This window comes from Pungitius pungitius, chromosome 18 (genome assembly GCF_949316345.1).
Source record: "Pungitius pungitius chromosome 18, fPunPun2.1, whole genome shotgun sequence".
Classification (NCBI taxonomy): domain Eukaryota; kingdom Metazoa; phylum Chordata; class Actinopteri; order Perciformes; family Gasterosteidae; genus Pungitius; species Pungitius pungitius.
Genome location: NC_084917.1, coordinates 14,761,767 through 14,777,966, shown reverse-complemented (window position 1 = coordinate 14,777,966; position 16,200 = coordinate 14,761,767). Strand labels below are relative to the sequence as shown.

Below are 16,200 nucleotides of genomic sequence, written 5' to 3'. Positions count from 1 at the left end.
AACACTTACACGTATGTAAATTCCTACGGGCACACGCGGGGCTCCGGTTGGACGGGGACCCACCTGATCGATATCATCGATCCCTGTTGGCCTTGAGATGCTGAGAGCCAACACTGTGAGGTAATCTGGGCTGTAGCTGCACATTAGGCGGGAGGGGACCTGGAGAAAAGAGCAGAGGGAAGCCACAAGAGCAGGGAACAAGGGGGAGAAAGAGGAGGGGGGGACTGAGGATGAAAGAAATGAAAAGCCAAAAGGAGAAGGTGGAGAGGGCAGGAAGGACACCAGGATGATGTGGAGCATGCTGTTCAGGTTAATTTACATTTATCTACCTGATTTACGAGGAGTGCCTTTTAACCTCGTGGACACAACAGCACAAACGGAAAATATGATTCAAGCACGTACGTTTTAATATGCTCATCTGCTTAGGCCACAAGTGAAGTGCTCTATTCTGGGCTAAGGAGGTCGTATGTATGCAACACGCAAGAGGGGTGGCAATGATGGACCAAGTGACGGACGGAAGGAACAAGGGAAAATCGCGAATCTCGATCTACAATAAATGAGTTAAAATGACACTTTTACATTGGACAATTATTGGGATGTGTCACTTGCTCAATGTCACAACCAGTTAATCTAGCGGCTTACAGTTGGATCCTCAGCTCTTTCTGCTGTCAGAGCATGAAATACATTAGAATAAAGTCATTTATAAAGTCAAAATCAAATGCCAAATCAGATGCGTAAAGAACGACTTAATTAAAAATGCATTTGTAAACAGCACACATTGTAAACACAAAACTAAGCAACCAAGCATGCAAATGTTCATGGTGTTCCATTGTGGGTTGGACTGGAGTCATAATGTTTGCTGAAAGAGTTCACACTGGAAATCACCGAGCAGCCTTCTGATAGGAAGAACACTTAGACATGAGGAACACATGCTTCACGTGTTCTAACCCTCGACATGTTGCTTTTTGCCTTGTTCTAGTCCTAGTTCACGTAGTCCAGAATGGAGTCCCTTCGCTTTGTGACTCCTAGCTTTGTGTCCTTTAGTGGGTTGAGGCCTTACAGTCAATGGCGATTCTAGGGGGTGGCCTGGGGTGGCCGTGGCCACCCCTGAAAGCTCATTGGCCACCCCTGTGGCCACCCCAGATCTGATAGGTAGTTGGTCAAGTTCGTCAACACAAGAAACAAGAGAAATGCTGAACAACTGATTTAGGGCCAGTTTTACATTTTTAACTAACACAGTAATGGTCGTACTGAGGCTGTGAGAGCTGATTTCTGTTCAGCGGACGTTTGGCCACGCAGGTCAGGTGACCCATGAGATGAGTGCGCTGCACCTGCCGCTGGTCCGTGAAGCACGAGGACGGTCACAGTTTACAACAGCGACGATACAACAACGATAAAAACGCCGGAATCTGTCCATTGAGAGGTATGGTAATTTAATGTTTAGTTATATCGTTGTTCCCTCTGAATGTGTAGGAAACTTTTATCTAGCACTAAGTAGCAGCTAAAAGTCGAACTACACTGCACTAGCTGGCTAGCTTAGCAGCCGGCAAACCAAGTTAAGCGTTGAACGTTAGCATTTTATTTTTTTTAATTATTAGGATACCGCTATGAAATATGAAACGCTGTTTTCTGGACTGAAGACTGAGGGTGTTTGTTTGCAGATGTGTGTTCAATAGAGCTAGCAGTGTCTGAAATATAGTGTGACAGTCTAGATTTAAGTAGCCATTGCCCTCCCGGTAAGCAGTGCTGCATGTGAGCGCAGCTTCTCAGCTCTTAAACTCATCAAGACCCATTTGCACATAACAATGACGGATGACAGACTGAGCAACCTGGGTGTTCTCAGCATTGAGGCTAGAAGAGCAAAGTCACTGGACATGGACACATTTATTTTTAAACTTTTTGCTACCAATCACCAAAACAGGCAAATTCATCTGATAAGATGGATGAACCCAGAATCTGTCTAATGGTCTTGTTTTTGTGTTGTTAAGGTTTGCTTGGTTTATGTTACAACTGTTTATGTACAATTTTCACAAGTTACATTATGAAGAAGCACCTTAACCCTTTAGTTATATTTGGTCTGGTGGCATTGCATTGGACTTTAAGTGTTGTCTTGTGGTCTTCGCCCTACGTGAAAGCATTTTGTAGCAGCAGAATGAGCAAAAGCAAGAACTAGCTACCTCTATTGCACTTTGTTACTATTATTAGAATCCTCTATTGTTCATGAGAGTTTAAAGGTTTACATAACATTACTTCATAGTATATATTTTGGAGTTAAGATTTGTTGGTTTTTTGTTATAATTGTTTATGTATATGTAACGGATAGTATATAGGTTCTGTTAAATTGCTGCTTAAATGGGGACACACTAGCTTTGTGTCCCATATCTTGGCCACCCCAGTAAAAATGTTGTGGATACGCCACTGCTCAGCAGTTGTTCTAACATCATGCTTTAGGCAAGTGCTCGTTGTATTTGAGTTCTAACTCGAGATCTGATTCTAGCTCTGGGCCTTTAGCTTGTCCGAGCTCTTTCAGCTGTTCTTGTAAGGTTGGTCCTGCTCCAGGCCTTTATTTCACACTCTCCTCTGTCTGGGCCTTCTAGTTCACGCTCTTTGGTCTGACTTCTGGTCCACCTGGATCTAGATACTGTAATTGTTGCAGATCTGAGCCTTTTGTTATTCTAGTCCACAGCCATACGGCTCTGTTGTTGTTGTTGTAGGTCTTCTAGTCATTCTAGTTCTAGGTCTGGCAGTAATGCTACACTGACCTTTCTCCAGGCTCATGAGGGCTGTGGCAGTGTTCAGTTGGAGGCACATTGGTGGACCGGCAGACTGAGCTGCAGGAAGCTGACCTTTCACCTGTGGAAAAAAAACCTTCCATTTTCTCACCAACGTAGATCCAATTTCATTTTCTTTCTGCTCAGTTTGGTCAGACAAACATCTACATGAAGCTCAATAGTGAAAGAAAACCCTTTTTGAGAAACAATGTGGTGATTTGGGGGTGTGAAATGCTATTAACTTATATAGACCTATGATTACTAACATAATCCTGAGAAATATTTGCTCTTTGGTTTCATTTTGATATGATGTGTCAGTTTTTTTCTTTTAAGACCTTTTAAAGATATTTTTAAAATACTTCGAGGGTAGATTTATGAGGGAAAACATGAATTTAAATGGTTTGAGCATGTCGGTACCATGAAAAGTGAAGGTTTCTGGATGCAACAAAGCAAGAATCAAGAAATGGAAGAGGATGAAAGAAGAAAGGAGGGAAGATTAAAGGAACAGTGAAGACTGAGGGAGAGAGAAGGAATTAGTAGCTTTTAAATAAAAACCCAGGACATGAGATGCCCCCCCCCCCCTCTATCTGATATTTAGTTTCATGCTGATCTCTCTTTTTATCCTGCAGCTTTTAGATGCTTTATTTCATTTCTCGACTCTCTGTGATCAAAGACCAATAGACCACATTTAATTCTTGATATTACGCCGCTGTGAGCACACAAAATCAGTGTCTGAATCCTGTAAAGCCGTCTATGATCATATCACAGCGCGCCTAATCGCCAGCTTGTATTGATTGGGGATGATCGTCAGGCTCGTCACAGTCACTCACAGCTAACTGCACGCTGTGACTTTACACACATATTGCTGATGGAAGCTGTTTTTCAGAAAGCTGAGGCCGGCTGGTTCATTTTCTGATAACTGAAACTTTTGTGCTGTTGGTCCAGCTCTTTAAGGACGTTTGTAAATTGAAGTACTTTTGGTGGCCATGCAGAAACAATGAGGGATTTTTGGAACATATGGTTATTTACATTTTGGTCTACCTTGTAGATATTAAGTGCCTTCATCATTTTAAGGGTTCTGGTGGGTAAACCTAACCAAGCCTTTTTGTGCCTAAAGAATAAGCAGTTTGCGTGTCCTTTAACTGTTTACCTCCTGTAGGCCCCTGCTCGTATGGGCCTTATCTCTGGAATGTCTATCTGAATCATGTTAGCTGTCAGGATACGTTTATGTTGTAGTCCAGACTCTACTTTTTCCCTGGTTATGAGATGGCATGTGGCCGAATTATTGAGTTTCAATGGGGTTAGGCCCCTCCTAACAGCGTTAACAGGATATTATTGTTGCTTTTGGGAAACAGGTTATATTATCATTTTGAATCAAGTGAATTTAAAAGGAAATTTAAAATGTAGTCATTTATACATGATGGCACAATTTTTTGCAACATTGCTTCAGAGTGTCATGCATTCAGGAATGCATTAGAAATGAATCCCATGATTAATATTTACACTGACAGTGCAGTGCGAATGGACACAATGTGGACCCGAGGTATCACTTCACTGTGTGTGTGCGTGTGTGTACGTGAATGTGTGTGTCTCAGTGACATGTGTGACAGTCCCTTTTTGCTTTGACACAAAGCTACATTAAAATTGTCACCCGGGAATTTCTCTTTGTGTGTGTGTGTGTGTGTGTGTGTGTGTGTGTTTTGACAGCTTCTCCCACCTCGCCTCTTTGACAGTAAGCTACCTTGTTGTTGTCATTCACTGATTGTGTGCCGGTGCGTCTCGATAATTGGCCTGCTGTTGACCGGTTAGTAATTGTGTGTTACAGCAGTAAAGGTCTGTGTTAGGAACGTGCACACCTGAACGCTTATTGGGGTTTTAACCTGCGCTCACACACACACACGCACACACAGCGAATACCATCATATTTGTCTTTGGGGATGAAGTGTCAACGTTGTCTCTCAAAGCGTTTTGACAAGGACCAAATGGAAAACAGTGTGTGTGTGTGTGTGTGTGTGTGTGTGTGTGTGTGTGTGTGTGTGTGTGTGTGTGTGTGTTTCAAACAAATCCCTTTATACATCCATTCAGTCTTAATCCCTTTTCTTCTGTCATACCTCTTTATTACTTTTTATTTTTTTACACTCAGTTATCATATTTTTGAATCTGCAAGATAATCATATTAATACAATTATAATATAAGTATAAAATGTAATTATAAATTCATAAAAGTAAGTTAATGTGTTTGTGTTTCTTGGGAGCTGCACTCACAGGTGCTTCCAAGTGTGCTTGGTTGTAGAAATAAAAACTGTAAAAGACCTTTATAATTGTTAATAATTCTCACATCTGCTTTCGCTCAATTGATATAAACAAGCAGTGTGCGATGGATGAATACATACACACACACACTCGCACTGTCACAGTAATTAGGAGGAAACCTATCATGCTGAATGAGACTCTGCTAATTAAGACCAATTGGTGTTAATATCTCAGTGTGTTTGTGGGTGTTTAGTCACACGGGGATTTGTATTGAGGCACGTTTGGGAGGTTGTGGTTTTTTCTATTGGGTGTTTGTTGTGCTCGGTTCCACAGTACGGATGGGTGCCAAAGTGTGATCATGAACTCAAGTGAACAAAACAGTGTAAAGTACATTTAAAAATAATAGATAAATATGTGCTTCACCTACGTCTTATCTAAGCATGCCAGTTTGCCTAAATGTATGCATACCATTAATGTAACCTAGATGTCAGATTTCTGGCTATGAGCATAGTTCTTATGTTGATCAACATTACTTTGTGCATCTATTAACCATTGTTTACAGGAATAGTCCCTGTTGACAAACAAATCATGCTGAAGGGTCTTAAACTTGTACTCGACTAAACCATTGTAAACACGGTTTCAAATCTTCTTCAATACACCATAATGTTTATGGTCCATTTAGAGTCAGAGAGAGGGTATCCTCTGGGGCGGGTTCACTTTGATTGACAGATTGCTGCCCCTAATAGGGTCACTTCTGTTCATCAGTTGCAAGTAACAGCAACATGGGGACGGCAGTAATCCAAAGCCTTACTGGAGACTTCAGCCCAAAGGACGACGTCACCATGACTTGGATCACTTCTTGCATATTGTTAACACAGTATTGTGTAGCTTTAGTCCGAACATCAGCTTCGGGCCGTAGCTCCTCGATGCAATCAAAGTGGACTGTAGAAAATAACGTGACAAAGGAAAGCGCTTTAATACCGCCTGATGATATATATTGTCATAGCACATAGCCAATCACAGGTACCCGACTGGACGGGCATGTACTTTTTTTCTATAAAAATGACGACATTGTGTTTGATCGACGTGACAAAAGTTAACAGCACGTTCCGCTCGTGGGGATCACAGCTTGTGTGTGTGTGTCCACGGCGGATGGACACACACACACACATCGGTTGCTGCTGATTGGTTTGTGTGAGCTCAGCTGTGAGAGTGTCGAAGGGATTATAACAGTTCTAGTTCAATGAGACACAAAGGGTGGACGACAGGTGAAACTTGTTAATGAAGGCTTAATGCTAAGGACACACACACACACAGAGACACACACACACTAGTGTTGTCCAGCTGGTGTCAGAGATCACTGCAGATGGGACCGACTGTGTGTGTGTATAAATGAATATTGGATGATATCAGCCCGGTCCGTTAGTGCTGCTGGATTCCCGTGATGCTTCCTTCATGTCGAGGATTCATTTCCTGTTTGGTAGTTTTCGTGGGGCGACTGCGGCTCACTGGTTGGTGGTTGGATCCTCTGCTCATCCTGTCAATGTTAAATCGCCGAATGAACTGGATTTAATGTTTAACTATAGATGCCCAGGTGGCATTTGGCATGGTGGCCATTGAAATCAGTGTATGAATGGTTGTATTAAATGACTAGAAAATAATCATCACAGGTAGATCCCATTTACCATCTAACAACTACTCATAGTTTCCTTCCTGTTTCCTTCTCCTAGTGGATAGGATTCTGGCAGGCAGCAGCCTGCAGACTTTAAACACACACACACACACACATGCACAGCATTTTGGATGCTGTCCAGAGCCTTAATGCAGTCTGCTTTTCAGACACTCACCCGTGGGGTCAGCCACTGTGGAGCGTGCGTGTGTTCAGATGCTCCTGGCTGTTGGCCATCTCGCTGTCACTGACTCTCATCTCATCAGTTAAAGTCCTGGACGGCTTTATATTCGTCTAGGACTCTACCTTTAGTGCTTTCTCCTTCACTCAGCTGAATGGCTCGTAAACCCATCTGGATTGTTATTAGACGCTCAGAACCACTCATGTTTTATAAATATTTTTATATTATTATAAAAAAAAGTCGACTTAGGGAAGAAGATGAGGAATGACAAACGCAGGACTTTGACCAAACAGACCGCTGTTTGTGTTGAGTACGAAATCAAGTCAACATTGACTACAAGGTGTCTGAAACGCATTCTCTCCACTTGCCAGCAGAGGGCGGTTCCTAATGTTGTATAGAAGTCTATGATGAATTGACCCTACTTTTCACTGGATTTAGCCTCTTAGTAAATGTTATAAACACTGTTATAAAGTTTATGGTCTCAAGCTCTACTTTGAACTCTTCTTCAATAAAGCATGATGTTCATTTAGTCAATGATGGTCCATTAAGAGTCAAATAGACCGTTCACTTTAAACCAGCTATACGATATGAAGAGGCAGTAAGGAGAGAGTGAAGATGGGGGGAGAGCAGACAGAGAGTGATAGCATCAAACTGCAGGACGAGGACAAGGACACATTGATGAACTGACTGTGTGTGTGTGTGTGTGTGTGTGTGTGTGTGTGTGAGACTGGTGGGGTGAGTACAGATAGAGCTGTCAAGATGGTGATTTACTGATAGAGAGAGAGGGGGAGCACTGCTGAAGGGGAATCAATACGAAGGAAACCGTCAAGGAAAAAGAAAGCGAGAGAGACTGTAGGGAGGTGGGGGTACCGGAAGCAGGGATGGAGCAAAGGAAAGGAAGGAAGGGAAGAAGTCAACAAGGTGAGGAGGTTAGGAAGGTGATATTGCAAGGAATGGAAAAAGCAGTGTGTAAATAATGACGGGAGGGGAGAGAGGTGACCACAGTTGATAGTATTATTAAGATTGTATAGTTCTCCTTCTGCAGTTCTTAACGGCTCTGGTTACAGCTGAGGACACTCGGGATGTGTAAGATCTCTAGAAACCTTGTTCTAGACAAGCCATAATCGGGTTATAAATGATAGGTAATAGGTAAATTACAGTAAATCTACAGCCCGGTGCTTATCGATACTGGGTCTTATTCACTGAATGTGTGTTGTCATATTTTTAGAGCGGTTAGACAAGAATCAAGAAGTGTATTCTTAATCCTCCTTTTTTTCACCAGGAGCTGTAAAGGTATAAAAGGAAAGGTTTAAAAGCTAAATGAATCATTAAATAAAAATTACATATTTTGCCCTTCAAAGGCAACTTTGTGATGCGACTCCAATTAGTTCTCAGCTTCGGTTCATACTTTCCAGGAAACATGCTGATGCAAAACTGTGGCTTTGACCAAAACCAACTGCTTCTCTGATCAGCATGAAAGACTTTCTTATCATCAAAGACAAGAGAAGAGGCTGTTACAAGACTGTACCAAATATTAAATATAAAAAATAAAGAATACAGTGGTTTGATAGCTTCAGCAGAGACTGGTTATCCCACAGTGCAAACGTGCTTTCTGCCGTGAAGAGACACATCCGAACAAAACCATTACAAATATGAATAAATAGATCAGCCCCAAACATGAATAAATGAATGAGTACATACAAGCATTGGAATATAAACCCAACTTGTGCTGCTGCAAAAACTCTGAGACTCTGGGTTATGGACATGATTCCACACCTGGAGCCAGATGTTGGTACGACCTTTTGGAAAACAGTTTGATTGTACGAGAGGTTTGTATTATTCCCGTCCATGAAAACAAATGGAAAAGTGTATATTTCAATCCTTTTGTTGCTAATAGTGTGTGCTTGTTGATCGGTGCTGTCCAGGTGGACTACCTTTTGTATTACATTACGTAGTCATTTAATTGATTCTTTGATAAAGTATTAACTATAACTGTTTTATTTTGATACAAAGCCTGATGCAGGAAGTGGGGTCTGAAATAGATGTCCGTTTTGCCCAGATGTATCGATCGGTTTGACTTATTGTATATCTTGAATATGGCACCTCCCTGTTATGACCGAGAACGTGGTTCCAGCTCTTTTGTCAGTCTGTGTAATGTAGAGTATTTGCAGCAATAAACAACTCTTTCATAATTTTCCAGTGCCTCCATCTAACTCATCTTCCTCTCGTCTCCTCTCCTAGCCTCAGACGTCGTCTCGTCTTCCTCCTCCTCGCCGAGTCTCGGGGGCTTCGTGGACTTCGCGTTCCGCCTGGAGCCTCAGGACACCGTGACAGTGAGAGGGGGCGTGCTGCAGCTCGACTGCCAGGCACAGGCCGACGCAGCGGCCGGACCCCCCGCCATCACGTGGCGCAAGGACGGCGTGCTGCTGAGCGCGGTGGTAGACGAGCGGCGGCAGCAGATGGCTAACGGGTCGCTGCGGGTGGAGAATGTCGTGCACTCGCGGCACCACCGGCCCGACGAAGGCGAATACCAGTGCCTCGCCACACTAGACGGGCTGGGTAGCATCGTCAGCCGGACCGCCAGGGTCACTGTGGCCGGTAAGTTGATTTAACTACAACTCTCAGAATTTAGCTACTCTTTAATCCAGCGTTCTGATTGGTTGAGAGTGAGTCACGGGGGGGGGGGGGGTACAGGTGCTGCTCACGTTGATCCCAGCATTCCGTATCACTGCGCACTCAAAGTCACACGTGGGATAGTAGACATTTTAGCTTTTAGCTCGGTGGCGATCCCCAAAAAAAGACAAGAAATCGCACAAATGGTAGTTTTGAGGCAATGCGAGCTTTCACAACCGGACAATTAAGGTGGACGTCATGAGGGATGTGATTGATTGAGATGGAGCGGGACCCAATGCGGTTTACATGCACATGTTGGGGACTAACGATGCCCTCAAACTGTTACATTATTGAAGATAAAGTACAGCCTCAAGTACCTTATTGCTTCAATACACTCTACCTCGGGACAAGTCAGCAGTGGTGTCCCACATGGCTCAACTGAAAGACCTCTGCTTATCTGGACTTCAATTTGTTGCCTTCAATCTTAACACCATTTGGCCATCCCCGGTACTGTAAAGTCATTGCGTAAGTTCCTAAAACCAGCATGATTATAAGGGCCAGCTCTCGAGATCCCTGTTTCTAAAATGAGTCTAAATGTATAGAAGTCTATAGAAAAAACACATTGTAAATATGAGTTCATGTTCATGGTGGTGACAGCAAAAACCTGATCTCAAAGCTTCAAAACCAATTAGTTGGACACTTTGCCATTGGTTTTCATAGAGTACATGGTTTTTTCTAAAATGAATGAAAGGAGATTACCATCTTCGAATGAATGTTTCCATAACACCTTGACCTGTCCTTGACCTGTCCAGCCTTTACTATGGCAACACACACATACACACACACACACTTGATATTACTCAGCTTCAACATTCACTTTACTATCTTTAATAATGTAATAAAAATAAAGTAATTTGCCTGTAATGTAATTTAGTAAGTGGAGTGTGGCTTATGATCAATAGTGTTTACGGAAGACATTAATACAGAGAGAGGCAAAGAGGCTTAAGTGCATCACCAACAGTGTGCGCCGTCCACACTGGGGAACAACATGAAAGCTTGAGTTTAAGGGATTTTCAAACTGATAATTAATTAATTTGTGTGAGGAAAACGTATTAGGAGTTAAAACAAACCTGAGACGCATATGCAATTAGCCCCTAATAATGGACTATTAATGAACATTACCACTGCCGAATTACATTGTAAGAAATAGTCCTCTCTAATACATACACACAAGTGAGAATGTTTAATGTAGAAATGTTTATACTGACCTATATCATCTTTAGTGAGAGAGAAAAGCTGCAGACTAAATGTGAGGTCAGAGAGTTTGTCTTTCAGAATCACTCAGTTGTGTTTGGTTGGATGATAGAAAGATAACACACACACACACACACATACAGTCTTTGTCACAATGTTCTATAACATTCCTACCTTGTTAAAGCTCACAGAGGTGCAAGATAGTGTGTGTGTGTGTGTGTGTGTGTGTGTGTGTGTGTGTGTGTGTGGTTTACACATTCCACCATGACCCAACCCTTCTTCACTCCAAGAAGGGGCGATAGATTGGGTGTTTTAAAGTTGCTTTATCCACAGCCGAGCTACATCCTACAGCACATATCCTGTGGATGGCTGTGTGTGTCCCACTTCACTGCACAGCACCCGCAACGTATAACGTTATACTAGAACGTCTGCTGACCGGTTCCCCCCCCAGGTGCAGCCGTTAGCTCTACCACAGTTGTTGCTGGTGGTAGCGCTGTTTGCACGTCTTCTGGCAGTCTCTAGCCCGCCCCGCTAAGCATTCACACACACACACACACACAAACACCACGCACACATTGCAAGGCAAAATGCCAATTAACATCAGAAGCTTAAAAATGTCATTAGCAGCTTGTGTGTGTTCAGATATAACTGTAAACTGGGAATGAATTAGAAACACTGAACACTGTGATTGAGAGAGAGAGAGAGAGAGAGACTGACAAGAGAGGATACAGGCAGAAGAAGGAAAGAGTAGCTGAGTGGAGTGAGTGAGAGACTCCTGGAGAATGAGCAGGGAGAGAGAACTAAGAGGAATGAAGAGGCCGCAGATAAAGAAAAGATACGCAGACTGAACAGGGAGCTCTAAGCGATAATACAAAAGATAAGAGAGGAAGTGAGCATGCAGCTGAAAAGATAGACCTTCAGTCCAGCACTGACACATTCCCTTCATTCATTGATACAATGTCAAAAAACAAACAAAGAAGTGTTTTATCAATGAACTTTTGAAGAATATACTGCCTCCACAAGACGATTAGAGCAAAAATAAAGTGAAGCTTTTCTGAGACAGAGAGATAATATTGTTAATATTTTGACGGGGTTAGTGTTCCAACAAGGTTCTGTCCTGAGACGCTCTGACACATGGAAGCATTCCGTCATCTCCATGGTTTTAATAAAGCATGAAGGTAGTTCTCATAGCATGACGCCTATATCCTAGGTTTAGGATAACAATCCAAATTCCGACCCTACTTACATGAAAGACTAGTACTAGTACAGGTTATTGAAGTTAGATTTATTAATGAACGGTCATGCCAAAAGTACCTCCTTTAAAGGCTAAAGTTTATAGCGTTGGAGGTAGAGACGCAGAGCTCTTTGGCCCGTCCGTCCAATCAGCTTTAGACTCTTACGCTATCGAGACAAATCCAAACGAATGGCACTTCAGAGTCAGAGCATCGATCAATGCCTACACTGGCCCGTTTGCTGTGATCTGCATGTAATGATATGTTCCAGTTGTGTTTATATGATGAGAATAGAAACATCGATTCAAAGAGGTTTCCTTCTGTTGGTTCAGAGGTGGCCAGGTCTCAAAGAAGTGAAGGCATGTTGAGTTCAGGCTCAATGTTTCTTCTTTCTCATTCTTATTCTTCTCTTATCTTCTCTCTTTCTTCCTTTCTTTCTTCATTCATCCCTCCCCTCCTCCTCCCATCCCGATGGTTTGACCCATTTCTCTTCCTCCCCGACTTTTCCTCATGCTGCTCGTCTTCATCTTGTTTTTTCTCATTCTGTGTGATCACAATTTCCACTCCGACTGAAGATCACTGTTAGCTCTCTGCTCCAAACTGGATTCATCAGGCCGTTCACACTCTTGTAATATATTCATGGAACATGGAGTCAGATCAGTGAATATCACTTTGACACAGAAAATAACAATAAAACCTACCAATCTGCTTGTATGTACACTGTAAGAAGTTGTTTCACGTCATCTTCAGCAATAAGATCATTGAGAAACTGTTGCATTGTGTTTGGGTTGAAAACAGCATTTAGCTTTTGAGCATTAATAAAACCGAACCGGTTCTCCTCCTGTCAGCGAAGGCTCTGATTGTGTGAAGTCCCTTACGGATGCAGAGAGCAGGCATCACAATGTAGTCAGATGAATCCTGTAAAAGCCTTTCACCGGCAAAGGATTCTCAGTTGTCTGAAGTTTTAACTTCAGATCACAGTATTTCAGGCTGAGCTCACTTCGAATCACTTTTTCCTACAATGGAAAACCAAAAAGTATTTTTTTGTTGTTGATCACGGCGACATTACCAAGACTCACATTATCACACAATAATATACAGTAGTTACAATAGGGTAAAGGTAGTTTTAAAGGTAGACATTGAAACTTAACACTTACAATTGCATCTGGCCGTTATATTTGCATAGGACGAGGCCTCCAGGGATGAAAGTCCCCTACATGTGACAAAAATAAGGGTGTGTGTGTGTGTGTGTGTGTGTGTCTGCAGGCAGCAGGGAGATCCACAGAGGAACAGACAGCAGCTCAACTTATATAAGACAGTGAAATTAAATTCACAGCAGCGTTGCCGTCGCCTCCGATCGGCGTGATGTCACGCACGCACAAACCTGCATCCAGCGGCGGTTAATTGCAGCGACTTGACATGACATAACAGAACAGAAAGTTAGTGTTTGTGTTAGAATTGCGTTTGCAGGTTTGTGTGTCAAGGTGAAACAGAAGAAACAGGATCTGCTTTACACCAGAGAACTCACAAGCTGCATTTATTTTTCTCATGACGGATATTTAGCATTCGGGGACACAAAGATAACTGCAGAGTAAAGAAATACGCCTACTGATACTTCTAATGCACAAACATTTACTTTGTTTATTTAATCTGTTCACAGGCAGAAAGAAAACCTTTTTGTCGTTTTAGTATTTGAAGTTATTTTACATGTATGGAGAAAAATGACGAGTAATTGGGTTGAATGCTCATTTCAAATGAGCAGCGCGTCTTTGGCCAGTTTCTTCAGGCACCCAGAAGAATTTAAATATTGTAAAATTTTCAGCGACTTTCACAGCAACACCAGTCCAAAGAAGCAAGTCTTCCCTTTGTTGCTGCTGGGTTCTAAAAGCAGTACATGGAGCAGTACCAAGGACAGCGCTAATTGCAGTACTAAGGATCGCGATGCCAGCATCGAGTCAAGCAGCAGTTGATCGATCCTCAGCACAGTCACAACGGTTCAGTTCAGCTAGTTCAGTTCACATTTTATTAGTTGAATTCACATTTTGTGTTACTGCTGTGTCATATGGCTCTCTGTGAACTCTGTGACCTGGAGATTAATACAATAATCGAATCATGATGTACATGCTGGAAATATTCCATGCCATCTGGCGCGACGAGTGGCCCTCTGGAGTGTAGTTGCCTTCGCTGCACACGAGTGCCAGAGGGACTGATAAACTCTTGTTTTGTCACGGATACAATCTACCAAGTATTGATTATGTCCCCCTTTGATGGAGCAGAGACCTCCCAGAAAAGAAATCCGTCCCAGACAAATCCGTTCTCAAACGATGTTATCCGTGCACGTTTGGGCTTTTGGTCTCAATGCTGTGGCAGGTCTCAGGAGGCCGGTAGAACAGAATGTACGCTGGCATTGGAAATATTCCCATTTAATACTTAAATACCAACCCCTTTAGACCCACTATAAAGTTCTGGAACAACATCATTGCGGGAAAGAAAATAAGCTTCTCTTTATTGAATTCTTGACATGCCTTGAGAGTGTAGTTAATCTACCCAGAGGCCCCCAGGAGGACATGAGCAGGCGTGAGCTCCACATCACAGAGCGGGCGCGCTGTGCTCTGCTTTCTGGTACCAGCGTGCGCTTACGTGGCTCCAGGCTGTTTGTTGCTGAGGTGCATGTGATCAGACAGGAAACGGCGTGTGTCCTGAACACAGCGGGCTGGTCCACCCTGTCCCTGTCTCTCTGCTTTGTTGTCTGACTTTCATCTGTCCTCCTGTTCTTACATCTCCAACTCGGTCTCTCTCTCTCTCTCTCTCACATCCACACCCGTTGGGCCTCGCCTCCCTTTCCTGTTCCATCCCTGTCGGTATAATTCTCTTCCACATGTCGACCTGGAAAGCTTTAATGCCAGCTCACTACTTCATGTCCCCCCCTGCTGCCGACGTGTGTCCTTAGTGACACAGACAACACAGAGACGAACATCAGCACTAAATAAGGCATTAAATAGATCCACAGTACTACCAACAGTACTACCAACAGTACTACCAACAGTACTACCACCCACGCTAACAACATTAATAACAACAGCAATAACACCGGTAATCCAGTCGTCATTGTATTGGGGGGCTCCCTCCTTTTGCTTGACGCACGCTCCCAATCTAGAATCTATAATCGATTGCTAATATTTTAACGTACATCAGATACATCATTTCAATGCATTAATATTCAGTGCTAGAAATTCAACCACCTTTTTCTTTCAAAATCCGATGACACAGATTTACTTCCATGGCCCCAGGTCCGCTGCATGGCTGTAGTTGCTTCGTTCGTTTCAGTGCACAACATTACGGTGACGTTTTCACAGCTCAGCCCGTTTAGTCTACAACAGTTTACTAGGCTTGGTACAGTATCAGGTAGTAGTTAAGTCCAGAGTGTTTCAGACTCACTAAAGAGTACTTATTTTCACACTGGGAGAATTCTCTCAACCCCCCATTTGTCCTGGACTCTTTGCAGGTCCGCTCAAGGTGGTCGTCCCCACCGAGTCCGTGTCCTCGTACCTCGGCGATACGGCCCTGCTGCGCTGCGAGGTCTCGGGGGACCCGACGCCCGTCATCCGCTGGCAGAAGAACCGGGAGGACCTCCCGTTGACCTTTGACCAGGAATCCCGCCTGGCTGTGCTGCCGTCCGGCTCCTTGCAGGTCAGCCGCGTCCAGCCGCCAGACTCGGCCACGTACCGCTGCCTGGCCGACAACCCGGGCAGCACCAGGACGGGGACGGACGCCGAGCTCCGGGTTCTCCCAGGTAACTCAAACCCCCAACTCGATTACATATTCAAGGTACTTGTTCTACATCGACTCCTGCTTAGGGACAGGGGGGGGGTGGGCATCTGCCCAGATTCATACACTCCACGTGCAATTACACAAGAACATATACTGTCCACTTTGTCTCCTTTAGTGGTTAACACCCCTTTGAGTTGAGCTGCTGGAGTGTTCCTGCGCTCCGTCCCAGCGGGGGGGGTCACTAAAGCCGCAGTGCCGACCTTCAGCAGGATAATCACATGCACTTTGCATTTAGACTGCAGGATAATCACATGCACTTTGCATTTCCGAGTTCATTTTTCAAAAAAGTGGCCCCTATTCACCCTCAAACACAAGACAACTCAGAGGGGACATTTAATTACCCCATCTGGCTGTTGCATAAGTGTGCAAAATACATTTTATTTTCAATGTCAAAGG

At 43.5% G+C, this 16,200-nt stretch overlaps 1 protein-coding gene across 1 annotated transcript in view; it reads left to right on the top strand.

Annotated features, from left to right (window-relative positions):
* Positions 1-1,320: 1,320 nt before the first annotated feature.
* dcc (DCC netrin 1 receptor) overlaps positions 1,321-16,200 on the top strand; it is a gene marked incomplete at its 5' end in the record, with an annotated part of 125,466 nt that continues 110,586 nt past the window's right edge. The window contains 3 exons of the mRNA XM_062558781.1: positions 1,321-1,423; positions 9,116-9,472; positions 15,479-15,766. Of these exons, the coding sequence (XP_062414765.1) occupies positions 1,321-1,423; positions 9,116-9,472; positions 15,479-15,766 (748 nt within the window). The remainder of the gene's footprint in view (positions 1,424-9,115; positions 9,473-15,478; positions 15,767-16,200) is intronic.